Source organism: Thrips palmi, unplaced genomic scaffold (assembly GCF_012932325.1).
Source record: "Thrips palmi isolate BJ-2018 unplaced genomic scaffold, TpBJ-2018v1 HiC_scaffold_10, whole genome shotgun sequence".
Classification (NCBI taxonomy): domain Eukaryota; kingdom Metazoa; phylum Arthropoda; class Insecta; order Thysanoptera; family Thripidae; genus Thrips; species Thrips palmi.
The window spans coordinates 3748523-3775555 of NW_023144621.1; the positions used below are offsets into that span (position 1 = coordinate 3748523).

Consider the following 27033-nt stretch of genomic DNA (forward strand, 5'->3'; position numbering starts at 1 on the left):
TCAGAGGGTCTGCCTCAAATGTTTCACAATTTCACCACGAAACATCGCATTGCATTTAGAAATTTTGAATGTCAGTGTCAGTTTGAAATCCAGGAAACGGACATTACATTGATTGGAATTTGACTGCGAATGTCACAACGAATGACGCATCATGCTCAAATGTCACATTTCTGGATGACGTTTCAGAGATCGTACTCGAATCAGCAAAATCGCTGAGTCGACACTCGGGTAGGCGACCCACTGAGACTGTTGACATTCGACGGGACTGCCTGCCCTCCAGGCGCTCCACCTAATAAGCCGCAACGTCGCGAAGAAAAATCCTCACGAAGTCGGTACTCGAACCAGGGATCTTAATCACATGAAGCCGGTGCGTTAGCGCGCGCGGCTGGTGCGGCGAGCATAGAAGCTGCAGCCGATTACACGGCGCCCAGGGCCCCTCAGTGTGTCGCGCGGGGCCGCCTCCGCCCGCCCACGTCCCTTATACGTCGCCAGCCCGGCCGCTACAGTTACCTAGAGCCGTGATGAGCAGGTCGAGTTTAACGGATTCCGCCGTTGTTGTACTTCCCAAACTCGTTGACGGGGACGCTGTATACGGGAACCGGCGGCAGGTCCTCGCTGTGAGCACACTCACATGCCGACAGTGCAGGCACCCTCCTTCTCACACACAGTGCACACACTCTTTTTCCTATCACTGGTAAACTAACGAGTAGTATGACGCCCTTTGTGCAGCGTACACACTAAATGATATGTACAATTTTGTACGAGACATCACCGTTTTTTGTGCACACGAACTTTTTATACAATTTTTGTACGAAAAACAGCACATGCTTCCCCATTTTTGTACAAAATCACGTGCAAATTTGTACGAAAAGTTCGTGCGCACAAAAAACTGTGCTGTCTCGTACAAAATTTGTACAAAAACCAAAAAGGGGGCAACGACTCGAGAAATCATGTGTCCCCGGAGCCCTTGAAATATCTAGAAATCCGAAATCTTTCCCCCAAAAGGCAAAAACAAGCAGATTTGAGGCGCAAAATTCAACGAAATCTCTTATTGCCTTAAGAAATCTTGTGTCCCCATACATCGAACGTGGTTGCCCCTCGACAAAAACATTTGCACAATCCACTTGACACTCACCGAGCTCTGCTCGCTGGCCTCGTGGACGAGGGACTCGTGCGTCTCGTTGGGGCGCAGCGTGTGCAGCGGCAGCAGGGTCTTCTCCACGAGGGTGTCGTTGGCGGCCAGCTCGCCGCTGCCGGCCCCGGTGGCGGTGGCGGCCGCCGTGCCGCCCGTGGCCGTGGCGTCCGCGCCGCTGGCCGTGAACAGGGCGTTGTTGGCGTCCTCCGTGACGGCGCCGTCCACCGCCGTGCCGAACGCCGTGTACAGCTCCGTGGCCGTGCCCTCCGTCGTGAAGTCCGTCTGGCACAGCACCGCCTGCAACCACGCAGTCTCACTCACACCACTCGCTTCACAGTGGGCCAGAAGACCGGTGCAGGCAGCCCAAAACTCTAGACGCGTTTTCAGCTCCTGAGTCGCTAAACAGGACTCGCACCAAACGTGTGACCCCATCAATGGATTTAGAAGAGCAATGGATTGGTGGGGTCACATGTTTGGCTCGAGTCCCAGCTACAAACGCGTCCGGGATTTCGACCGCCTCCATCGGACTAGGACTATTAAAAGTCAAAACAAACCATTCTGAGTTAAAAAATAATAAAAAATAAACAAACGAAAAAACCATTTGTTTTCATTGGGAGACATATGTTCCACTACCGGATTGCTTGAGCTAGTTCCCCAGCCCCATGCACACTGTGCAGTCTAATTTTATAGTGCACACAGCGAGCGGGAACAGCAAGCAGCGTCGGCCGACCAGGGGCCTCCTGGCGAGGCGTTCAGAGCAGGGTGTCACGTCTGCACTCGCTGCGGCGTCTGTCTCTCTCACACCCGCGCGGCACGCCCGAACGGAGGCAGAGCGACGAAAGGACTCGCAGGCGACTTTGGGCGTGCGAGGGAAAGGGCTCGCCTCGCTGTTCGGCGATGACGCGCCGATCGCCATTTTAACACGGTTGAGCCAAGAGAAAGAAAACAGCAACAACATCCTTTTCGCGTTTCAGTTTGAACTAATGCATACTTTGTATTAACAACAAAATAACCGTTTTTAGCCGGCAAATCTAGGAATGCAGCTACCGTGGCTTCCTATCGGTCCCCATTTTCGTAAAACAAGCACCAATTAACGCCCCAGAAAGTAAAACGTGACGTCTCCCGATCACAGTCCCGCCCCGCCCCGCCCCGCCCCACCCCGCCCCGCCCCCCCCGCCCCGCCCCGCCCCGCCCCGCCCCGCCCCCCGCCCGACTTGCCTCCCACTCGCCGCCCTAGCCCGAGTCGTGACGGGGGAGTAAACCAGACACTCTGTCGCTCTCTCTCTCTCTCTCTCTCTCTCTCTCTCTCTCTCTCTCTCTCTTTTCAACCTCTGTCTTTCTCTCTCCCACGTTGGTATCACGGAGGAAGGGAGACAGATCGGCGCAGAGAGAGAGAGAGAGAGCGTTTTGTCACTCTTTGTCGAGTAATGAGAGATTCGCATCCCAACTTTTGCAAATTAGCCACAAATCACGTAGAAAAGTTGTCTGCAATTCGACCATTTTCGCCACACGGGAAACCTAAGAATATACTAAGTTCATTCTTTTTCTTGGATATTTAAAAAAAAGTCTTGACACAAGAAAAAAATCTTGACACAAGAAAAGAAAGTTTAAATCAAAAAACAATTTTCTCGAAAGATATTTAAAAAAAAAACACACAAGAAAAGTTAATTTTTTTATCAAAGAAGGCATTTGTTTGGGTGTGGAATCCAGGGCGGGCCTGCCGAGCTCTGCGGCCTTCGCTAACTGCGGCAAAGTACTCACCTGTATTAAACACCAGGCCAAGAGGTGCAATCTCAGCGACTGTCTGCAACACGAGAAAAAGCAAAAGGTTAAAATGGGTCTCTGCCGAGCCGTGCTGAGCCCTCGATGCCTCGAACCTCGATACTTGGCCGCCGTTTCGGCAGTTCATGTTCGCTTATACGACCACCGGGCGTCTCTAATCCATCCGCAGCGCGCAGTCGTTTTCATTTGCGGCACTCTATCGGGGGAAATCACTGTGAATTTCGGTGTACAAATCAAATGAGTTTCTTAGTTGAGTTTCGGCCAAAAACTGCTGAATTTTAAGAAGAATTTCGATGAATTTCAATGAATTTTAGTAAATTTTAGAGTTGGTGAATGATGGTGTACAAATTTGACTGGAGTTATTTTGGCACTCTGTCAGGAAAAAGTGTCACGTTCGTTTGAGCATTGTGTCACACTCGTTTGGATGTGAATCGGCCAAAACTTAGCTGACTTTGTCACGTTCGTTTCAACGTGACGTCATGACGTGCACGTACTTGGGATGAGAGTGTTCTAACCACTTCAAACCTTGTGAAGTATTTTGAGCACACGTATGAGGTGCAAACTATTGTATGTTTTATAGAGAAAAAGTTCGTAAATTACGAAATACTTCCCCTGTAAGCTCATGCATCCTCAAAATAATTTGTTATAACAGGCAAAGTTTCTTCGTAAGGACTTAAACTGTTGGTAAGGTTTTGGGAATGTGGAGTTCCTTTCGAAAGACACATGACTCAAGGCCCACTCAAAATAACTTGGTCCGAGGACCAACTCCCCCCGAATATTTTTATTTTTCTAGTGTATTGGCATGCCTCCACCTATATACCTCCTTTCAGATGCACCGAAGCGCGACAATAGACAAAGACTGGCCTTCTCATTTTGAATCCCGTTTATTGGTATCAACACGGATAGAAACCAGTTGGACATCCATTGTTCACTGCCCCCCCCCCCCCCCCCCCCCCCCGGCCCCTCCTTGCCCATCCCTGGCGATTCGTCACCCCATCCTCAAGGGACCGGCCAGTCAAAGAGAAATGTCCGCACTGCCGGCCGATTCGGAACCACTCTGTCTCTCTCGCACGGGACGGAGTGGGAGAGAGAGCACTGTCGGCCCGCTGCTGCAGGATCCTGCAAATTACTTCATTGCCCGGCAGAGCATTGAGCCTGGCACATTGCCGCAAAGGGCCAACAAAGGACCAGGCCGTGCTCGCTGTCTCCCTCGCTCCTGCAGGTCCTGCACGGGGCGCCCCGTGAGTGCGAGAGGGACGGAGCGACGAGAGCGCGGCGGTGGCGTTTCAGAACCGCTCTGCCGGACTGCCCCGCACTGCCCCGCACTGCCCCGCACGGAGTCGGCAGCGGTCTTTTTGCTCTGGTGGAAAATCATACGCCACGCTGCCCCCCCCTCCCCCTCCCCCTAAGCGACGATTTGCGCTTCACTTTGAGATTTCGCGCCAGAAATGTTGACCGGGCGGTGGACAAATGCGCATGCGCCTCGGCGGGTACACTGCGCGAGCACTCTGCACAGTGGGCCAGATGACCGGTGGAGGCGGACAAAATCCCGGACAGGCTTTGTGCTCCAGACTCGCTAAACAGGACTCGAACCGAACGTGTGACCCCACCAATGGATTCCTCATTCGAAGAGCAATCCATTGGTGGGGTCACACGTTCGGTTCTAGTCCCATTTAGCGACTCTGGAGCTCTGCACGCGTCTAGAGTTTGGGCCGCCTCCACCAGTCTTCTGGCCCACTGTGCACCATTGCCGTGATGGTGACCGAACGGCGACGCGGCGCGGGACGATTTTCGGCGACACCGCTACACTGCCACACTGTACGGGCAAGCCAGCGCCAACGCTTTGCGGAGCGGACACACTGAGAAAAGTAGTTGTTGTTAACTCTATGAAAAAAAACTGAGAATGCAATTTTTCTTGTTTCAAGTGATGCCGATTCCAAAAGTTAGTGCGGCATTTCCAGCGACAGTGTATCACTCATCGCATAGGCTTGACAACAATGTCATCAAGTCAATTGTTTACATTCTTACAACGAATGCCCTTCACAGTTTGTGAGGTTCTGAGCGCGTCTTGAGCTCCAGAGTCGCTGAATGGGACTCTGGAGGCGAAAACGCGTCCGGCATTTTGGCCGCCCCCACCGGTCTTCTGGCCCACTGTGCTTCGGCTCGGCCCCCTTAAACACGTTACAATGGAATGGAGATGTTGGGCGGGAAAAGATTTATTCCCCCGGTCCCGTTGTCGTTGGCAATTCGGAAGCATTGTGCATGGGTCCCCTTCCGGCCCCCTTTGGGGCCCTTTGGAGCCCTTTGGGCTAGGTTAGGCAACTGTGGCCAGCACGCCAGTGATACATATTCGGATAATTAATGGCACGATCTTCTACACACCGCAAAACAGCAACAAAAACCTTTCCGTGAACGGGTGGCACGCCGCGGCCACAGCGTGGGTGTTAAACGTGTTAAATATATACAATAAATTTGTACGGCGTTGTTGTGTGGTGCTAGTCGCTCGCTACTCGCCGTTGGAAGTACGGCTACGTTATAGCCCTATTACCTTATCTCGCGCGCCGAGCGCCCTTTTTTCAACGGATAAACACCTAGTTATCGCGGACGCCGAGCCCCCCCCCCCTTTCCTCCCGGCTTGGCACGTCACGTTATAAAGGTCAGTAGACTGCCGGCGGCGGAGAGGGAGGTTGATGAGGAAGGGGGGAGGGGGAGGCGTCGTGAGTTCCACTTTGATTTCGGGGGCGATGCGAACCTGGCTTTGATGAGAACATGAACCGCTCCTATCCGCTTTATTTTTTTGCGAGTGTGCCTGTCCACACTCGATCATGTTGTCCTCCCCCCCCCCCCTCTCTCTCCGCACTTTTCGCCACGGCCGCTCTCGCGCCCCACCCGCGTTGAGGTCACCGCTTGCTTCCAGTATCGGCAATCATAGCGGCCGCTTCCGCGGGTTCAAACACCGCCTTCCGGAGCGTTTCTTTTCCTCCACGTCGGTGGGGACCCGGCTGCAGGGACCAGGCTGTAGGGTGACCACAGGGCGTCGCTAGGGTTACCACTTAGCCGTGGGCTGTTGGCCTCAGAGCAATGACACTGGTTCCCCCCTCCCCGCTTTTCTGTCCGGCCCTGCCTCAGCAGCGGCGAGAGAGAGAAAGGGAGAGAGAGAGAGAGAGAGAGAGAGAGAGAGAGAGAGAGAGAGAGGAGAGAGAGGCGTCACAGCAGCTCACGTCATTAATCATAACGCACATAACTTGTTACATCCAGAGGCACTCACGCAACGCAACAACTGTAATTCTTTTTATCGCACTGTTTACTCGGCAATGAGACGGTATTCATAGAATTACTGTTACACTGCCACGGCACGCTGCCGTCCGTAGTCCGCATGCAAACAGCCTTTCGAGGGACAAAGTCCTTTCCAGCAAGTCTAGTCCTTAGTCAGTGTACTCCCATTTTCGAAGTGAGGTGCCCGTCGTGGAGCAGGCGCGGATACAGGAGGGGTGCGGGGAGGGGTTAGCCCCCACCCCACCCCCATATAGCACCAAGGTAGCCGCCCGAAAGGTATGCAAAAATTGCCACTTTGCTCCTGTGGGGGCACTGTGAAAACTGTTTTCCCAGCACTGAGAATGAAAGAGTCATGATCATGACTAAAATTTTGGGCGAGGAATTCTTTATCACCCAAATTTGGGTCATAATACTATGGGGCCAGATGGGTAGCTGATCCACCCTTCCTCACCCATTTTGGGTGAGGAAGCCTTCCTCGCCCGGGCGAGGAAACAACAATCCTCGCCCAAATTTGGGTGATAAAGTATACCTCGCCCAAAATTGAGTATTGATCATGACTTTTTCATTCTCAGTGAGGAAGCCTATGGTAAAGACACACGTTTTTACCGTGCAGGTACCCCCCCCCCCCTTTCCACGAGAGGCCGCCCCTGGATCCGCCAGTGTCGTGGGGTAGTGCAAACGCGACGCCAACGCGCCCGCCGTTCGGCGTGGCAGCAGGTGCAGTTGCAGTGGCGGGGGACGGCGGCTGCAGCGTCCGTCTCTCTCGCACCCTCGCGGCCGGGCGGCCGGGCGGCGCGTGCGAGAGAGACGGACGAAGCCCGCTGCAGCGCGGCAGCGCGGCCCGCCATCAGCCCGAGCAACGAGCCACGAAAACGCGCCAAAAACACAAAAAGGGAAAAGGCACAAAAGGTTCAGCTTACATAGAGTTTGACACAGGCGAGGCGGAACGGCGGAACGGAACGGACAGAACACGTTCGACCCTCCGGGCCTCTGTCTTCGTCGCTCCGTCTCTCTCGCCTTCGTGGGGCGTCGCGTGTAGGTGCGAGAGAGACAGAGCGAGACTCTCAGTCTGCTGGCGAGGCTCTCGGCGCCAAAAGAAAGAAGGAGCTGACCGCACTGCGCCGCGCCGCGCCGTGCCACGCCGTGCCACGCCGCGTCGCCGCGGCATGGCCACTTCCGATCGAGTGGTCGCTAGTGGTCCCCCGCTGTAATAGAACGTAACCCTGGTGGCGACAACGCTTCCTGCCGCACACAGGGATCGCTATGGAGAGAGAGAGAGAGAGAGGGGGGGGGGGGACAAATTGCAACCGCCTGGGAATTCCCCGAGGAGCAGAGTCGTTGCCGCGAGCACGGCGCGGGCATGTGGTCTCGCAGTGGGACGCGACCAGGGCTGCGATTCCGAAGGCCCGTTTCGTCGCTCTGTCTCTCTCGCACTCGTCCCGTGTGGGTGCGCGAGAGACGGAGCGAGACTCTCAGTCTGCAGCCGCTACCCTCGCCACGTGTTCGGTGTTTCGGCGTTCCTGGCTTTGGCTGGCCCGGCCACGTTCTGCTAATTAGTAGTAAACATCCACTTTAAAAAAATTGGAAGAGAGCACTAGAACAATACCTTCTGAAAAAAAGGGGAAAGAATTTGAAGAAGACGGTTGGATTTGAACCCAAAGACTGTCTGTAATGAGGCGACGCGGCCCTCGTGCGCGCGTGGGATGGCGGTGGCTGATCTGCGCTGTGCTTCACCAGGCTTCGCACAGTGGGTCGAGTGAGTGGTACTCGCGCGCTAACACTTCTCCTTCACGTGCCACGGCCGCCTGCCGCCTCAACTTGTTCTAATGTTCTAATCAAGCCGTATCGGACGGGGAGCGATCTCCCGGCGAGCCCTGGCCCCTCACTGTCGGCCGAAACCGTGCCCCGTCCTCTCGCCCCCGGGCGCCGATGGAGGCGGGGAGAGAGGGAGAGAGAGAGAGGAAGAGAGAGAGGAGAGAGGGAGGAGAGAGAGAGAGAGAGAGAGAGAGAGAGAGAGAGAGAGAGCCACGACTCCATGTCACGTCACGTCGATTTGAGGGTCAGGCATGTAAAGTCGGTCTGGGCCACTGGGGAAGAAAGGGGAAGGGGGAAAAGGGGGGGGGGGGGTCGGGGTGGCTGGAGATGCTTGCGGAGCAGTGGGGACCGATTCAGTTTGTTGTACCGTTGGGAAGCTTTTTGCTACTCGCGGGTGTCGGGACCTTACCCGACCAAGCCTTACCGGTAACCCAGTTTGAAGAGCGCGCCGAGCGCCTCCGTCCTTCGGGGACGCCGGAAGGGGGAGGGGGGGGGAGGGGGAAGGGGAGGGGGAGGGGGGGGGGGAGGGAGAGCTACCTGACCAAGCTGTTGTTGACGCTCCGATCATGAAGCCTGATTTATTACCAAATGGTTGGTAGCTCGGATGCGCTATTGTCCGCCAACGCCCACCCACCGCTCCCCGCTCCCCTCTCCCCTTTTCCCTTCGCCCTTCGCCGAGAAGCGAATACATATCACCGCGTAAGCGGAAGTGACGGCACTTTTTGCAAGACACGCCTTTTGAGGGAAACGTTCCTGACCTACGACAACAACAAAAAACATAAGAAGAAAAACAGATAAGTGAAAAAAATACTGTTATGATTGTAATGGCGCGCCGCTCTTTTAAAGGGGCTGGATGGATAGAAAAGTAAAACTAGTATAAAAATAGTATAAAAATAGTAAATCAATAAAAAAAATTATAAACCGTTTGATTGCATCGGAAAGTATTGTTCACAAAACTAAAGGGACGGATTGGCCAACCAGATCAATTTCACTTTTTTATGACTAAGAGAGTGCGTTGGCAGAGTATGCCCTTATAAGTGAAAACTTGCAGGTATGCAATTGTACTGTACGCGTGCACTTGCAAGTATGCAAAATTATAAGTGTGCACTTGCAAAATGAAATTAAGTGTGTACTTACGAGATGCAATTAAAGTGTGCACTGCAAGTGTGCAATTTGTGTGTCCTTGGCACACAGTTGGGCTTGTAGTGTAGGGACTTGAGGAATTCCTTAGGACATTCCACTGGCTTGCTTTTGACGGCACTCGTGGCCGATCGAACACCACACCACCGACCACCACCGCGTGCCACACCGTGAAAAAAAAGAAAAAACTCGATTTGTTGTCGGAGTGCCGCATTCCGACATTGCATAGGTCCAGTTACAGCGCCTTTTGTGGCGGCCTGGGCGACGCCTGGGCGTAATGCCTGATACAGTTGCTGTCATCACACGCCCGGAAGGCGCCCCCCTCCCCCTTTTCCAGTGGAGTGGAGGACGCGGCCGCAAGAAGCGTCGCACCCACTTGATCCTGGAATGGCTGCATATTTTACCCGCGGGTGCCCCACAAATGCCTCCTGTTTGACCCACTGCCGGAGATGGCACCCCAAAAAAGTGAAGTTTGCTCAAGTGAGGGGGCCGGGCCGCGCTGCCGGGCCGCCATCGGCAGGGCCAGTCCAACAAAAGGAAGTCGCGACCGTCTCAACGTCTCCCGTTTTGTCGGCGAAAAAGAGGCGGGCTGCGGCGCCACGGCGTGCCACGGCCTGCCGGGTGACACTCGACTTCCGGCGTCGATCTGTCGAATCGAATCGCAGCCGCGGTCGCTCCAAGTCGGTCAAAGTCGCGCCGTTTAGAACACACTCTGCGTTTTTGTTGTTTGTCTTTCGCGGGAAAAATGGTACCTTAAAGGGTAGCAGTAACCCTCGCGACGGGCCACAGTGGGCCGCGGGCAAAATCCCGGACGCGTTTTGACCGTCAGAGTCGCTAAATTGGACTCGAACCGAACGTGTGACCCCACCAATGGATTGCTCTCCGAACGAGCAATCCATCGGTGGGGTCACACGATCGGTTCGAGTCCCATTCAGCGACTCTGGAGCGGCGTGTCTGTAATCACTCCGAAACGCGTCTAGAGTTTCGGCCGCCTGCGCCTGGCCCACTGTTTCAGTTTGTCTTTCGCAGGGAAACATGGCGCCTTCCAGTGCAGCAGCAACTCCGCCGCACAGCGCCGCACAGCGCGGCACAAACGCGAAGCCCGACGCGATGAAGGAGATCGCATCAGATCAGTAAGCATAATTTACGGAAACGGACTATACTGTCATGTCGGACCGCCTACGCCCGCGGCGGCCCGCGGCAGCCCACACTGGCAAGCTGGCGGCCCGCGGACTCCAGTCAGCACGACCCACGTAAAGAAGGGAACACACCCGCTGCCGCCCGCTGCAGACTTCGTCGCTCTGTCTCTCTCGCGCTCATGGGTCGTTGTCTGGAGAGAGACAGAGCGAGGACTCTCAGTGTGCTGCGCTACGCCATGGCTACGCCGCTACCGGTGGCGCCTCTGCCGGCCGCACCGGGAACACCGTGTTCACTACACTGTGTTGTACAGAGATGGTGGCGCGGTCGTCATTCTCAGATAAGCCATCGTTTGTCAATGCCCGCGCAGCCAAGTAATGTGCGAACGGCCCCTATTAACACCGGCATCGCAGACGCGCCGCGGCCGCGGTGGCCGTGCGGTTAAGAGCGCAGTCTTTCAGTCCTTGTCCGCGGGTTCAAATCCCGCCCACGACAACGTTTTTCTTGCTCGTGTGAGGATAGTACGGTGCATCTCAACTCAAATGCACTCTTATAACGCTCCACAGAGCCGAGAAGCGATTGATGGCCGAGTCAATATGCAAATGAGGAAATCCAATTAATAAGACCGCGACCCGATAAGCCGATAATTTCCCCGAGGGCCGTCAGGGCGGCCAGGGCGGCGCGATCCGAGGCAGAAATAGTACTCGCCTTTTCTTCGGAAGACTGGTTGTGTGAATACAGCTTGTTACAAGTTATCAGCCCTCTAACGGGTGAGCCCGGGCCCCGAGGTCACGCCGAGCCGCCCTCGGACGAGAGAGAGAGAGAGAGAGAGAGAGAGAGAGAGAGAGAGAGAGAGAGAGAGAGAGAGAGAGAGAGAGAGAGAGAGAAGGCAGACTAACACGATTCCAGGCAACCTAACAAATTTCTACAGGAAGGGTGAACGGAAAGTCATACCTTTCGCTCAAAGAAATACACACCACTCATTATTATTTAGATTTGTTTTTCTTCGCCGCGAGTCGAACTACTGACCTTCCCTTTTGCTGGTGCTGACTGTGGACTGCGGCGCCAAGGGCCTAAGCGGCCACTATAGCGCGCCGAGATGCTATCTATGAGGGCCAAGGATGGCCCAGGTCCGGTAAGGCCCGCTGTGCGTGCATCTCTGTCTGTCTGTCCGTCCGTCCGTCTGTCCCATCCGTCGGACTGCGAAGCCCGGATGTGGGGTACAGCACCTTAAAGACGTGCTTCGCGGAGCTCCCCGGACCGCGGAGAGGATGGTCAGTTGGTTGAGTCATCGCCTAAGCGGATTAATTACAGCTTTTTATAATGCCTCCGCACGTTACCGTGTTACAGAGCCGCGCTAGCCCGGTCGGCAAGTCACGGCGCGTGGAGTGTCCGATGTGGCTTCGACGGCATCATCCATCCGGCAATGCGAAAATTTGGCATTTTAAACGGGCGCCACTCATTAGGAAACTTGCCAAGTATATTCGCAGTGCAGGCATGCAAGAGGGGTTTAATCCGTTACGGGGTCAGGACCACTTTTTATTCACCCTGCACACTATATTCACACCACAAACGCACACAGACAGACAGACAGACAGACAGACAGGCAGGCAGGCAGACGCACACACAAACACTCTTGTTGAGTTGGTCACTTCCTCCACACCTTGCGGCGTGATTTAGACGCCCCATCGATCAGCTGGCACGCCATGGCAGGCGCCGCCTGGGCTGACTCCGAACGGTGCTTTCGTCGCTCTGTCTCTCTCGCACCCCTACGGGACGCCCCGTGAGTGCGAGAGAGACAGAGCGACTCTGAATCAGGCTGCAGCACAGCACCCTGGCGGGCATTCCTCGGACAACATCTGTCTCTCTCGCACCACTGCGGGACGCCCCGTGAGTGCGAGAGAGAGAGAGAGAGAGAGAGAGAGAGAGAGAGAGAGAGACAGAGAGCGCCCCGGCGGGCATGCCTCGGCCAACATCTGTCCCGGCAGATCCAGGTAAGGAGGGCTTTTGTGCGCCACTGGAGTGCCCTCGTGTCCCGTATGCGAAAACTGCTTCTAACGCCCGCCGGCTGGGCAGGAAGTTTTACCCCAGTTTCACAGACACTTTTAAAAAAATCAGCAATTTTTTTTCCCCGAACAAATGGCAACAGAAACTTTTTATGAAATCCGCAGTTTTCTTTTTGCTCAGAGAATGTAAGTTTATTATGCCACACAAACTAAAAACAACTAAAGATAAATAAAACGATTCGGTTTGTACTTTGTACAAGTGCAGGCTAGTTACAAAGGGCACATCTTTTTTAATATCACAGCATAGTACATTGTGTGACCTGGGCAGCCCCGCTACACCACGCCACGCCCCGCCCCGCCACGCCACGCCACGCCCCGCCACGCCACGCCCCGCCCCGCCACGCCCCGCCACGCCCCGCCACGCCCCACCACGCCGCGCCCCGCCACGCCCGCCACGCCCCGCCACGCCACGCCACGCCACGCCCCGCCCCGCCACGCCACGCCCGCCCCGCCCCACCACGCCACGCCCCGCCATGCCACGCCCCGCCCGCCACACCCCGCCACGCCGCCCCGCCTGCCACGCCCCGGCCCCCACCCCGCCACGCCACGCCCGCCACGCCCCGCCACGCCACGCCACGCCCCGCCACGCGCGCCTCGCTGTTTACCAGGCCGGGCGCATTCTTCGTTGCATTCCATAAAGGGAGCTTTTCATTTTGTGAGCACGGCCAGCAAATTGGATTACCGCTACCGACCGGCTCAAAAAGCCGAAGGGCGGCGCGTGGCGGCACAGCTTGCTGCCGCACTCACGCGGCGCCCCGTACGGCAGCGAGAGAGGCAGAAGACGCGGCGCCGTGGCGGCACAGCTTGCTGCCGCACTCACGCGGCGCCCCGTACGGCAGCGAGAGAGGCAGAAGACGCGGCGCCGTGGCGGCACAGCTTGCTGCCGCACTCACGCGGCGCCCCGTACGGCAGCGAGAGAGGCAGAAGACGCGGCGCCGTGGCGGCACAGCTTGCTGCCGCACTCACGCGGCGCCCCGTACGGCAGCGAGAGAGGCAGAAGACGCGGCGCCGTGGCGGCACAGCTTGCTGCCGCACTCACGCGGCGCCCCGTACGGCAGCGAGAGAGGCAGAAGACGCGGCGCCGTGGCGGCACAGCTTGCTGCCGCACTCACGCGGCGCCCCGTACGGCAGCGAGAGAGGCAGAAGACGCGGCGCCGTGGCGGCACAGCTTGCTGCCGCACTCACGCGGCGCCCCGTACGGCAGCGAGAGAGCAGAAGACGCGGCGCCGTGGCGGCACAGCTTGCTGCCGCACTCACGCGGCGCCCCGTACGGCAGCGAGAGAGGCAGAAGACGCGGCGCCGTGGCGGCACAGCTTGCTGCCGCACTCACGCGGCGCCCGTACGGCAGCGAGAGAGGCAGAAGACGCGGCGCCGTGGCGGCACAGCTTGCTGCCGCACTCACGCGGCGCCCCGTACGGCAGCGAGAGAGGCAGAAGACGCGGCGCCGTGGCGGCACAGCTTGCTGCCGCACTCACGCGGCGCCCCGTACGGCAGCGAGAGAGGCAGAAGACGCGGCGCCGTGGCGGCACAGCTTGCTGCCGCACTCACGCGGCGCCCCGTACGGCAGCGAGAGAGGCAGAAGACGACTCTCAGTCTGCAGATTCGACGTGATTTGGCGGGTCCGCGACTCGCCGGAGACGGCAGTGCGTCGCGAACATGGCGTGACCTTTCCCCCCACAGAGACACGACCAAAAGCGGGGACCGATTCTCCACGGGGTTCTCGTGCCGATTGAAAGAGCCGTCGCTCCGTCTCTCTCGCACCCACTGCCAGACGCCCCAGGAGTGCGACAGAGACGGAGCGAGATCACCCTTCGGACTTCGGAATCGGGCTGCTGATCATGTCGGGTAATGAGAGCCATCACCCTGAAGGATGAGTTCCTGGACCACGCGCGACCCCCCCCCCCCTTTTCCCTTCCACCACGACGTTGCAACGCTCTTGAAACCTCGGCGCGACCTCCAAGGTCTCATATCTAGTAAATTGTGGATTTTTGCCTACCTTTCAGGCGGCTGTCTAGGGATAACGCGATAACTTGCTAACGTCCATCGTTTAAGATGCACACTTTTAAAAACCATAAAAAGTAGCTTGATTTAACAGGGTATTTCAAGCTTACAAAGAAGAAAGTTCGTAATTTACGAACGGTTCATCCGTATTCCAAACAAAATAGTTTGTACTTTCCATGAACTCAAAACACTTCGTAAGGTTTCCAGGGTGCAAATGCAGCAAAAGTGGCACATTTTTCTCTCGCCTTACCCCAAGCCTTAGCCAGTGACTTTTGCTTTGATCGAGGAACTACTCATTTCCCCGGGCCAGGGCAGCCAGGGCACCTCCACCGACCCGCGGGCCCGAGCGCAGCGCAGCGCGCCGATCGCCAATCCCACACGATCTGCGATGGTCCCGATCGATTGCCCGCTTCGATTCCGACTCGCAGCACCATCTTTATCAGAGCATCACACACTCACTGTTTTTCTCGCTGTTGTCGTTTTCCAAACTAGCCGAGCGAATTCTTTTTTTAAAAAAATGCTTTTGCAGTGTCTTTGATGTTATTTTTTAAAATCGTGTTGTTGATGCTGTTGTTTTTAAAACCAACCACAAAATTTTAAATCTTACATTTTTCCAATGTTTTTGATGTTTTTGTTACAGACAACCACACAATTTTTAAATTTTCCGTTTTTGACGTGATTTTGATGTTGCTGTTCTGAAAACCAGCCACGCCAATTTTAATTTTTTTTTTTATTTTTTTTTGCTTTTTTGCAGTGTTTGTGATTGTGGCGTCATCACCGATTCGTCGGCGCAATCAATGGCAGTTGTTGGTGCTCGGCCTCCGCGCTCCGCCCGCTCCGCCCGCTCCGCCCGCACCATCGACTCCTCTTTCGACCTATCGCTAATTAGTCTATCCACTGGTAATCGCGTTCCGGTCCGGTCGCCCTCCGTCCTTCAACTCGGCAAGGCGCAGCCGCCCCGCCGTGTTACGTGCTTCTTGCGCGGTCGCCAAGAAAACACGTGTCTCGCGGCACAAAGGCTTTGACCCGACAAAAACTGCTGAAAAAAATCCTTTTTTTGCACTGTGAAGCAAAAGTTGGTCAAAGAAGGCGCGCATCTACACTCGCAAAAAAAAAGATAATGGTTCATACCGCACCTTTTGCCTACCTTCAGGTGTTTCGTTAAGGATAAAAGGAAGGGGTCATGCGTCAAAGTGACTAAAACTATTTTTAGTTTCAAATTCAAAATTAGAGTTTAGTCATTTGGACAAAAACTGAGTGAAGAATTCATAGAGAACTCGACTAGTCAGCCCAGGCGATTTTAAGTTCTTTTTTAAGGGTTTTGTGCACGGTAAGTTCAAAGAATCAGAAAATACTGCACTGTGCTGATGTTTAATTTCAGTCGGCGAAACTCGCGAATGCGATCACGATCGCAATGTACACTGTGAGAGAGCGCTTCTCAAGTAACGCCAAAGAATTTGACACAACTACCAGTTTAACGATTACAAAGTTCCTTCGCCATGTACCACACGCTGAAGCCGTTTACCACGATTCGAACAGTGTAGGTGGAGCGTGGGGGGAGCCGAGAGAGCAAAGCGTATTTATACACGTGGACGAACAATTAGGATAAAAGTGTTGCACAAACGAGCAGAACGGTTGTTTGGCGGAAAGTACCGGTAGGTGGCGCCTTACCGGCCTCAAGCAGCGTAATGAGAGACGTAACTTGGTCACCGAGATGTCGCGTGGAGTGGGGGGAGGGGGAGGGGGGAGGGGGAGGCTGATTCCATTCCGAGACATTGTTTCCACAGTATGACAAGCAGGCATGCAAGCGGTAGGTTGTGGTCGCACATCCCGTGGGACTCGGGGTGGGTCTGCGCCAGTCTGCGCCAGTCTGCGCTGCCGGCAGCGGTGGCAGCCCGGCCGGGCCCCGTGCGAACCGAGGGACCCGAACCAAGGATCCGCACAGTGGGCCAGAAGACCGGTGGAGGCGGCCAAAACTCTGGGCGCGTTTTGAGCTCCAGAGTCGCTAAATGAGACTCGAACCGAACGTGTGACCCCACCAGTGGCTTCCTCGTTCCGAGAGCCATCCATTGGTGGGGTCACTCGTTCGGTTCGTGCCCCATTTAGCGACTCTGGAGCTCGAAACCCGCGCGTGATTTTGACCAAAGCGCCTGCGAGAGCGAGGCTGGGCCGCCCCGCCGAGCAGGCGCGTGCTGCGGGCCAGCCTACCCGCCATTACCATTGCCATTAAGGGCTAGAGGCCAGGCGCTACCACGTCCGTGCCACGCCCGTGGTTCGGGAGTCCGTAGCTCCCGAACGGTGCGCGCGGCGAGACTCGAGCAAAGAGCGACAAAGTCTGGAAATCAAATTTAAAAACAATTTGCCTCATGGAGTATGTTTGTGACGCTAGTCGTTGACGAGATATTCGTCTCCGAAAAAAGGGCACCACAAACAAGTCAAGAGATCAGTCAAAATGACGACAAAATGACTCTTCTGGATGACTCCCGGTCGACTTCGTTCCAGGAAAAATGCATTTTCATTTCAGGAAGGACCACGTTTCGGCTTTCCCATTTCGCTCACTTGAACGTGGACGCCACTTCGACCGAGCCTCTCCTCCTCGGGCGGGCCCTTTGAAACGCAACCGTTGAGTGAGATACTCGCGCGCTCCCGAAAATCCACCGTGTCGCAACCTCGCGGATGCATGCCCCCGCCCTGCCGTTCCTCAAGACTGATTCCGAGAGTCTCGCGCCGTCTCTCTCGCACCCATTCGGGACGCCCCAACGAGTGCGAGAGAGACAGAGCACTGCTCCTCCTCCCTATTATTGAGAGCTCACCTGTTGCACCGTTGCGCTGGCGATGCTGCGACACTGTTCCATTATACATAGTCCTGGAATACGCAATGCCGGCCAATGCGAGAGGCCATTCCGAAAAGCGCCTCTCTCTCGCACCCCTGGCGGGCCGCCCACGAGTGCGAGAGAGACGGAGCGAGCGGATTGAAACTCCCCGCGCGACCGGCCGTGGCTGGCCGTGGCCCTGCCCAGCCTTGCCGGCCGGGCGCCGCCGGGCGCCGTGGTTCGTATTGATCGCCCTTTTATGTGCATCTTTGGGTCGGAAAAGGGGTTTTGTTCGTCTCGAGGACGTATATCGGGTGCGTCTGGCACGGCACAGCAACGCGCGCATGCCTGCCAAAAGAAGAAGGGGAGGAGGAGGAAGATGAAGAAGAAGAAGAAGAAGAAGAAGAAGAAGAAGAGAAGAAGAAGAAAAGAAGAAGAAAAGAAGAAGAAGAAGAAGAAGAAGAAGAAGAAGAAGAAGAAGAAGAAGAAGAAGAAGAAGAAGAAGAACCAGAGGAACAAGAACAGGAACAACAAGAACAAGAATACCAAGAACAGGAACAACAAGAACAAGAATACCAAGAACAAAACAAGAAGAACAAGAAGAAGTAGCTCACGCGGTGATTTCGGCCCACGCGTCGGTTTTGCTTTTCCAGTGTCCGTGACGCAAGGGGCGCAAGAGGCGTTAGTTATTGTTACCGGATCCTCCATTATTTCATTGGCGGCTGCCAGCCTCGCTTCCAAGCCTCGCTTCCTAGCCTCGCTTCCAGGGCGTCGTAAAGGCCGAGGAAGGAAGAGCCGTCATCGCGCCGCTCGGCGCCGCTGCACTGTGTGTGCTGCGCACGCTTCGCACTGTGCTGCACCGCCCAAGCTCAGTGGATAAGACCGGTGGAGGCGGCCGAAACTCTGGACGCGTCTTGAGCTCCAGAGTCGCTAAATGGGACTCGAACCGAACGCGTGACCCCACCAATGGATTGCTCTCCGAACGAGGAAGCCATTGGTGGGGTCACACGTTCTGTTCGAGTCCCACATAGCGACTCTGGAGCTCAAAACGCGTCTGGAGTTTCGGCCGCCTCCACTGTGCGGCGCGCCGATACTCGCTGCCTGACGCCGAGCCTGACGACGGCGAGCCTGACGGTTCCTGTTATGGTTTCGGGCTGTTTGGCCCCTTCTGTGGCGCGGCCTGCCCTATTCCTCATTGTACTGCTACCGTTATGAGGACGACGCCGGGGGGCCGCGCCGTGCCGTGCCACGCCGTGCCGCGCCACGCCGCGCCGTGGCCGCCGCGGCAGGGGACGTTCGGTGGCGCGCTCCGGCGGCCAGCTACTTCGTCACTTGAAGCGGAGACTACCGTCCGGCCGTAGTTTATCGATGATTCTGTTTTGATGACGTCCGCGGCGGGGCGGGGCGGGGCGGGGCGGGGCGGGGCGGGGCGGGGGGGCGGGGCGGGGCGGGGCGGGCGGGCGGGGCGGGGGCGGGCGGCCCTGCTCGGACCCTGTGTCGCGTACCGTTCGGCAGCAGCGGCGCCTGATCGGCCACTATTCACACTGCACCGGTGGTGTCCGCAGCCACTTACACCCAAATTTGCCGTCCGTTTTTTTTTCAGTGACCGATGAGAACGCTTTGACGCTGCGCACAGTGGGCCAGAAGACCGATGGAGGCGGTCAAAATTCCGGACACGTTTTGAACTTCAAAGTCGCGAAATGGAACTTGAACCGAACGTGTGACCCCACCAACGGATTGCCCTCCTAACGAGGAATCCAGTGGTGGGGTCACACTGGCGCTCAAAACGCGTCTTTGGCCGCAGCCACCGGCCTTCTGGCCCACTGTGCCAGCCATCCTGCCCCGCCGTGCATTCCCTACGTCGCGCTTTTCCCCAGACTCACTTCCCCGCCGACGGCGCGGCAACGTCATTACCATGCATGATACCGGATACAAGCACCTCCTCAACAAACGAAAACAAAAACGGGAGGCTGCGGCCGGGAGTCGAACCCGTGACCTTCCGCACCCGCTCCCGGTAATAACTCCGTGCGATCAGGAACTCAGCCATGAGAAGAGCCCCGTCTCCGTCGCTCCCGTTGGCTCGACGCAGCAGCAGGCAGCAGCAGGCAGCAGCAGCCTCCGCAGAACAAACAATGGGACGGGGCCGTGCCTCCCAGTGGCGTGGCATGCAGTGCCGCGCCGTGTGAAGTTGATACGCGGCTTCGCGGCCATAGCGCACGCCTCGCGGCTTATGCAAGCGTCAAGAAGCTGAGCGCAGTGGGCCAGAAGGCCGGTGGAGGCGGCCAAAACTCCAGAGTCGCTAAATGGGACTCGAACCGGACGTGTAACCCCACCAATGGATGGATGGATCAATAAAATCAATAATCAATAAAAACAGGCAAATTTCCAGTGTAAACTGAATAATTCTTTTATGTTTTGTCTGGTACTGTACACACAAGTACTGTACGTGATTCCCCCAGGGCAGGGAGAAAGAGGCTTCACAGAAGCAAATCTGCACGCAGAGACACAAACAGGGAGGCTTTCCGGACAGACAGTGTCTGACACACAGACAAGCAAAGCAGACAAACTGACTAACACTCACTGACAAACGAACAGATTAAAGACATTCAGAAAAGTCGACTTGGCTGACAGAGAAAAGCGGGCAGTACACACAGACAGACCTACGGACAGATAGAGAGACAGACACACCGACAAGCAGACAGGCAAACACAGAAAAACAGACTGAGACTCACACAGAGACAGACGACATTGAAAATTGCAGACCGCGCACTGCAGACAGACATGCCGCGATAAACAAATAGACCGACATACGTTATCGGACAAACGGGCGAGCGGGGAGCCGAGAGATCCAAGCGGGGCGTTATGAGCAGATTTGTAGATTCGCAGAATAATTGGCACATGCAGCCGCACCGCCTTGCTCACTGTGCCGACAGACAGACAGACAGACAGACAGACAGACAGACAGACAGACAGACAGACAGACAGACAGACGGGCAAACCGTTTGATTAGCGAGGCGAGTACAAGCTTTCGGGGCGAAAGAAGGCAGGAAGCGAAGTGATGCCACAAAAAAAAATCGGGCACAACAACCGAGCCGCCGTTTACCATCGGATGCAGTGTGGTTGGCCAGGATTTGGGCAGCGCAATTGGCAGGACAAAACCGGTGGCCTAATGGGGCCAATTTCGGTGCGCGAAAGGCGCCTTTGGGTGGCGCCATGGCGCTTCGGACCTATCGGTCAGCGGCACGGCCAGCACGGCCGGCACGGGATCGCTCGGGGTGAGCCTCTCGAATGAAAGATTTAAAGAAAACCAACAAAAACAGGGAGCTTTACAGAAAACCACAAAGACGATACCAAAAGACACACCATAATCGAGTGAACCATAGCCTTGGAATGAACCAATATTTCTGGGAATCCCAGAAGATGGAATTACTGTGGAGCTTACACCCAAAACATGACAGCTTGGGTTTAGAAAAATTTAATTAACTTTTCTTGAATTTTTTCTTGAATTTTTTTTATTCAAGCGTTGGTTTTCTTGTACGAAGAGGAATTTTCTTGTCTCAAGATATTTTTCCCTTCAAAAACCAAGAAAGTTAAAAATGAAGAAAACATTTTTTTCGGGTCTAGTCAACGACTTTCAGCATCTTCATCAAATTTTCGATCATCTATTGAAGTGTTAAAACGCGCACGTTTCCCTTGTTTCGACTTGAGTGATTTGTTCGTCGTTTGGCAATGCCGCTACGGACCGCACTCGATAATTCTCATTAGATCAATTTGCATGCAGATCTGTCTTGGCATTAATATTCCGCGCACCGCTACGGGCACACAACGGGCCAAGTTCCCACACACAATAAAAAGTAAGTGAGATGGATAGATAGATGCTCGTGTCGGCAGCCACTATTGTGAGTGGTCGTATTGCAGCGGTCCTACAGGACGCTGCAGAAAAGCTTGGCCAAACACAACGTGATATTCGCTCACGACCCATTTACCATATTCATACTCTGTTCGGAAAAGGGAGCGGTCCGATTCAAAAGTCGCGTTCGGCGCTGCAACCTGCTCGAAACGGAGCAACACTTTAATGCTTCCCTGTGTCCAAGAGAGGAACATCACAGGACCTTCATAGAAAAACCTGCCAATTTTAAGGAAAAATTTGAACAAAGTCGAGTTTTTTTTTAACTTGTTAGTATTTTTCTTAACCAATCGGTCGTCCATAGTTTGCCCTGAGGTCTTATGGTCAAGGGATCTCGAACGGATATTCTTTCATCCCTCAACGTATTGCCTTGCAATAATGTTCCGTTTTTCGTTTGTTTGCGATTATTTTTCAAAGGTCACAGCTTTATGCACACAATCACTTCCCTCATTACGGATTCCCTCCTTTTTGCTACCTTTTCAACAAACGACCAAGCATCTATATAAAAAAAAAACTTCGTCATCTTGAACACAAAAAATGGAGAAAATGGAGAAAAAATTCTACATTGATTTTTGTAATGACAGTAAAAGGTCATAGGTTCTCCTTCATGACCAGGTGCCGCACAGTGGGATGCGGTCAAAATCCCGGACGCGATTTGAGCTCCAGGGTCGCTAAATGGGACTCGAACAGAACGTGTGACCCCAACTCCAGACTGCTCTCCGAGTGAGGAGTCCTTTGGGGGTCACATACGTTCGGTTCGAGTCCTGTTTAGCGACTCTGGTACTCAAAACGCGTATGGAGCTTTGGCCGCCTACACCGGTCGTTTGGCCCACTGCGCGCCGCAGCACTGCGGGGAAGTCCCAACTCACCCCATGGCTGCGCGGTGCGTCCTTTCCGCGGGTATTCACTAGACACCGTCACACACGCGTCACGCACTGGCCTTCGTCACACACTGTCACTGACACAGACACAAACACACACACACGGTCAGCACGACATCCTCGTGGCGGCGCGCGGGGAGCTCGTCGCGACAATGCAGGCTCGACGGTACCGCCGTGGCCACGATCTGCAGAGAACTGCACTGACAGCTGTTACGCGGCGCGCGGCCCGGCCCAGCGCGGGGGGAGGGAGGGGAGGGGAGGGGGGGGGGAGGGGGAGGGCCCGGAGGCAGTAGCGGAGGGGGCCGCGGGTTTATCCTACTTTGTGTGAAAATATCAGCGCGCCTCCTCCCCCTCCCCCCTCCCCCTCCCCGGCCCCGGAGGCGTCGGCCAATGACGTCCCGGCGCCCGCCGCACCCTGCCCCTCCCCCCCTCCCCCTCCCCTCGTCGCGGCGTCGCAAGCAGCACTGTCTCTCTGTTCTATCTTTCGCTCGTCGGGGCCGGGCTGCCTGCGCTGCCCGCGGCGGCCTGCACTGCAAGCACGCCCGGCCTAGAGGGCCCGGCCTGGCCCAGCCCCGCCAATGTCAAGGTGGGCCGCCGACGTCGACGAGCGACCAAGACGTGGCGAGGAGTACGTACAATGAACGACAATGCACAGCGAGGAGAATGCGCAATGAAAGACAATGCACAGCGAGAAGTATGCGCGATGAACGACAATGCACAGCGAGAAGTATGCGCGATGAACGACAATGTGCACTCAGCGAGAATAGCAGTGACTCGAAACAAATGACAAGGATAATTGCTCTAAAAATGCACATTCCAGTAATTTCTGGTTTCAAGAAATGTGGTGTACTCCGAGTAGCGAGTAACGTCACGCAAGTGCCCATGAACGACAATGCACAGCGAGAAGTATGCGCGATGAACGACAATGCACAGCGAGAAGTATGCGCGATGAACGACAATGCACAGCGAGAAGTATGCGCGATGAACGACAATGCACAGCGAGAAGTATGCGCGATGAACGACAATGTGCACTCAGGAGAATAACATTACTCGAAACAAGAATGACAAGGATAATTTGCCTCTAAAACTGCCCTATTCCAAGTAAATTTTCTTGTTTCAAGAAATGTTTTTGTGGGTGTACTCCGAGTAGCGAGTAGCACGCATCGAACGGCAAATGTGCAACAATGAACGCACAATGCACGTCGCCTGGAAATTCTATTTTCATTCAAGTCGTGTAATGAGAAATGCCACGGGCTGCAGGGGCGAGGTAGGCCAACCCGCAACACACGCGTGTGTGGCGGGTTGGCCTACCCCGACTTTCGCAGGGGTTTCTTGAGCTGGCAGCCGAAACAGTCCCTTCCGTTTCATTTTCGTGTTGAGTTTCTGCTCCCGTCTCTGTCGCCGCGACACTGTTGTTGGATTTGGGAGCCCACGCACGGCAAGGCCCGCCTTCGCGAAACGCCGCCACTCTCCTGGAATTCTCATCACGCTCGCCAAATCCAGCGAGCGAGCCGCAAGGGGCACGAGATGGTATCCTTCCCGAGGGACCCTCCGGGACGGCCGGGACGGCCGGGACCTTCGCCTTGTCCGAGGACTCCACCGGGCCGGCCGGACCACCACATCTGGGGCAACGCGCCGCGCCGTGCCGCGCCGTGCCGTGCCGCGCAGCTCTACGCTACGCCGTGACGTTCCACTCCGTGCCGTGCCGTGGCGAGCCGTGCCAGAGCGTGCCGTGGCGTGCCGTGCCATTATCGTTCTATCGGTATTTCACACACAGGTTATTTGAAAAGAGCGCCGGATTCCGTCTCGCCAGTACAGTTTTGTGCCTCGGAGCGGGCATTCCGTTGTGCGGGGAAGGAGATGCCGGGGACAGGATCAGAGGGAGGGGGTTGGAAGGGCAGGGTCAGAAGGAGAGGATCGAATGGAAGGATCAGAGGGAGGGGATCGATAGAACAGGATCAGAGGGAGGGAGATGATCGAAGAGAAGGACCAGAGGAAGGGGATTGGAAGGGCAGGATCAGAAGGATCAAAAGAGAAGGATCAAAGGGAAGGGATCGATTGAGCAGGATTAGAGGGAGGGGAATAGGCAGTGGATCGGCCAGCGAGTAAAGTCGAGAGAGCGTGTCCAGGAATGCTCGCGTATGGAGACCTCAACGCACGACTGACACCAAAGTGCCCCGAAAATTAAGCCACTACAGTGAAACAAAAAAAAAGTGAAATGTGAAATGGAACCTCTCACTTCCGCCGCCCAGCAGGCCTCGGCACATCCTGGCTCGCCACTCCACCGCATCCTTCGAGTCTTTATAACTCGCACGGAATAAAAAGCATTGCGTCATCATAAAGTACCACCTGTGTAAAACTCTTGTTGCAAGTACACACACGCCGACGAATTTCTACACTGTTCGAGCGCAAACCCACAGAGAAGTTCGTAGCGCTCAAGGAAAATTTGGCGTTTTCTCTTTGAGTCTTTGCTCGGGTCTTTGGGACAGAAAGAAAAATGCATGCGGACTGGACAACAACTTTGTGACCATAATCTCGCATAATACAGTAGAAGAACATTGACCGTATGTTTTGATCCATACTTTTCTGTGAAGTAACATCCTTTTGATGACTGACGTTCTTCAATCTGCCAAATAGAAACGAAAACAAAACAGCAGTGGGATCGAGCTTCGGGCCTCTGCGACACCGGGTCACGAGAGGCTGAACAGTGTGTGAGACGGTCGACTTGGCGCGGAACTGCATTTTGACCCTTTACAACTTTGCGCGCGCAGAAGCAGCATAAAAACGCCATGCAGTGTGTCTCCTTGCCTCCCCGCGTGCATTTAGAACGGCAGCAGAGTGTGCGTACGTTCGCGTCGTATGTGTGAGTGCCTCTGTCTGTGTGTCAGTGTGTCTGTGAACGAAGTGTGTGTGTGTGTGAGAGCGTGTGTGTATATACGAAGCCGCCGCTGTCCTACACGCTAACCGTGTCATCGGGGAAGTAATGCAGATTGCTGGCCAGATGTAGTCCTGCACCACGCCCGCCCCGCCCCGCCTCACCGCCCGACGAGTCACAATGGCCAGTGGTGCGTTGCGCCCGTGTTATGTCTCGGTATGACTGTGTGACTGTGTGTCTGTAGGCCAAGAGCAAGCGAGCCGGCACTGCGGCGCGGCGGGAAGCCTCTTCGTCTCCCTTCCCCTTTTTTCGCAGAGTAGTTCCGCCGCGGCGAGGATAGGTCCTATCTACGCCGCAGAGTACCGCACCACATTGTACCAGACTACTTGAAGGCGCAGCGCGCGCAGCGGCACGGCATCCCGCACGGCGCTCCGTCTCCGTCGCGCCCTCAGGCGAGCCATGGCGATGCCCGACCGCAGTTGCCTTGCGTGAGTGAGTGTCAATCCCTTTGTGCCTTCATTGTCTCCAACTTTACGCTCAACTTGAAGACGCTCTCAGAACGTGCCAACTTGACAAAACGAATTCAGGAACGTTGAAGCGTTTGCAACTCTTTATTTTGATGAGCTTTGCGAATGTTTTAGATGGAATTAGATGATTATACTGGGGTAATTCCACGCCAGACTATCGATGGAACTGGCCAGAATAGGTGTCCATCCACTAAGGATCATACCGAAGCCGCCGAGCAAATTTCTTTCGACCAACTTCAAATTGTTTGCAAACTTCAAATTGTTTGCAACGTGAACATTTTGTCAACTTTTGATGTCGCAATCCTTGGCCAATGGGCAGCCCTAGTCAGATTGGGACCAGCCAGGGCTCTTTGGCTTCACAAAAGTTGAAAAACTGGAAAACTGTTTAGAAAAGTCAATGAAAATTTCACAAATATGGAGCTAGCAAAAATAGCTGGTTCTTCAATTTTGCTGATACTTGGGCCACATCTCACTTATCTTAAGTTGAACCAGTCCACAAAATCTGAACCCTGGCCCAGCTTTTTAACTATTGATCAGTCCACATTTCATACTTTTACAGCTAACTATTGTGTCGAAACTTTAATGGCATGACCCAGGAGTGCTCGTATTGGATCTTGAAATCACTTTTGAGTTCAGAGATGATCTCCAAACACCATTTCAAGTGCCACATTATAGTTCCACAGATAGATTTTCAAGTGTTCTATCTCTAAGTTGATATTTTGGGTTTACAAGCTAACAAGTTAAGACATGTTTATGCAGACCATTCCTACCACATCAAAGTAACCTTTCCAGGCTGAGTATTCCCCTTGGTTCATTTCACTAACCTGATCAAGAATTCAGCACATTGGTCGATGTATGTCAACAGTCCTTTTTCAGGAGTAACTCCCTGGCTGATGCTGGAACTCACATAACAAGGGCCACACCACAATAAACAAGAAAATCGCAACATTTAAAACAAAAGTTGTCCTAGTCACTGCAGTTTACATTTCGAATCGTCTGCTTCCGCTGCCCAACGCCCGGTATGAAAAATTTACTTTGCGGCGTAACAAATTTCTCACACCCAGATTTGGCGCAGCGGTAGCAGACGATATCCGTCCCAGGCCACTTCCTGGTCATTCTCTTCGTCGTGCAAGAGGTCCTACTGAGAAGTCCACTCCGAGAATATTTATTGTATGTGGGGCTCGCGGCCGCGGCAGCTGCGGCTTGACCAGGACCGGCCGACGCGGCGGCTGGTGCGTGCGCCGGGCAGCATATGGGCTGTACCCGCCATGCAGGATGCAGCTGACTGACTCCGAGAGTCGTCGCTCGGTCTCTCTCGCTCCTGTACGGCCCGCCCCATGAGTGTGAGAGAGACAGAGCGAGACTCTGAGTGTGCAGGCTCCATTGTCCTTCCCCGGCCGTGAGTGATGGGCTCCACTGACCCGCGCGGCGAGGAAAGTAGTCCCGGCGATGACAAAATGGGACACGCAAGACTCCGAAGGGAAATGCGCGAGCACAGTGGATTGGCCAGGAGACCGGTGGAGGCGTTTTGAGCTCCAGAATCGCTGAGCAGAACTCGAACCGAACGTGTGACCCCACTCCTCGTCCGGAGAGCAATCCAATGGTGGGGTCACACGTTCGGTTCGAGTCCAGTCTCTGGAGCTCAAAACACGCCCGGGATTTCGACGCCTCCATCGGT

The 27033-nt window shown here is 55.1% G+C and overlaps 1 protein-coding gene across 1 annotated transcript; it reads right to left on the minus strand.

Moving 5' to 3' along the window:
* Window positions 1–26304, minus strand: LOC117654417. Its single transcript, XM_034401033.1, has 4 exons — window positions 26180–26304; window positions 2897–2939; window positions 1316–1432; window positions 1–123 (listed from the first exon to the last, which is right to left on the minus strand). The coding sequence occupies exons 1-4, from the start codon at window positions 26302–26304 to the stop codon at window positions 1–3; spliced, it is 408 nt and encodes a 135-aa protein (XP_034256924.1).
* Window positions 26305–27033: the final 729 nt, after the last annotated feature.

Coding starts and splice junctions, on each gene's coding strand:
- LOC117654417 (XM_034401033.1), bottom strand. CDS start 26,304: ATGTTGCGATTTTCTTGTTTATTGTGGTGTGGCCCTTGTTATGTGAGT. Junction 1,433..2,896: donor TGGCCTGGTGTTTAATACAG/GTGAGTACTTTG, acceptor GCGTGGTTGCAG/GCGGTGCTGTGCCAGACGGA. Junction 124..1,315: donor CCAACAACGCCCTGTTCACG/GCCAGCGGCGCG, acceptor TGACATTCGCAG/TCAAATTCCAATCAATGTAA.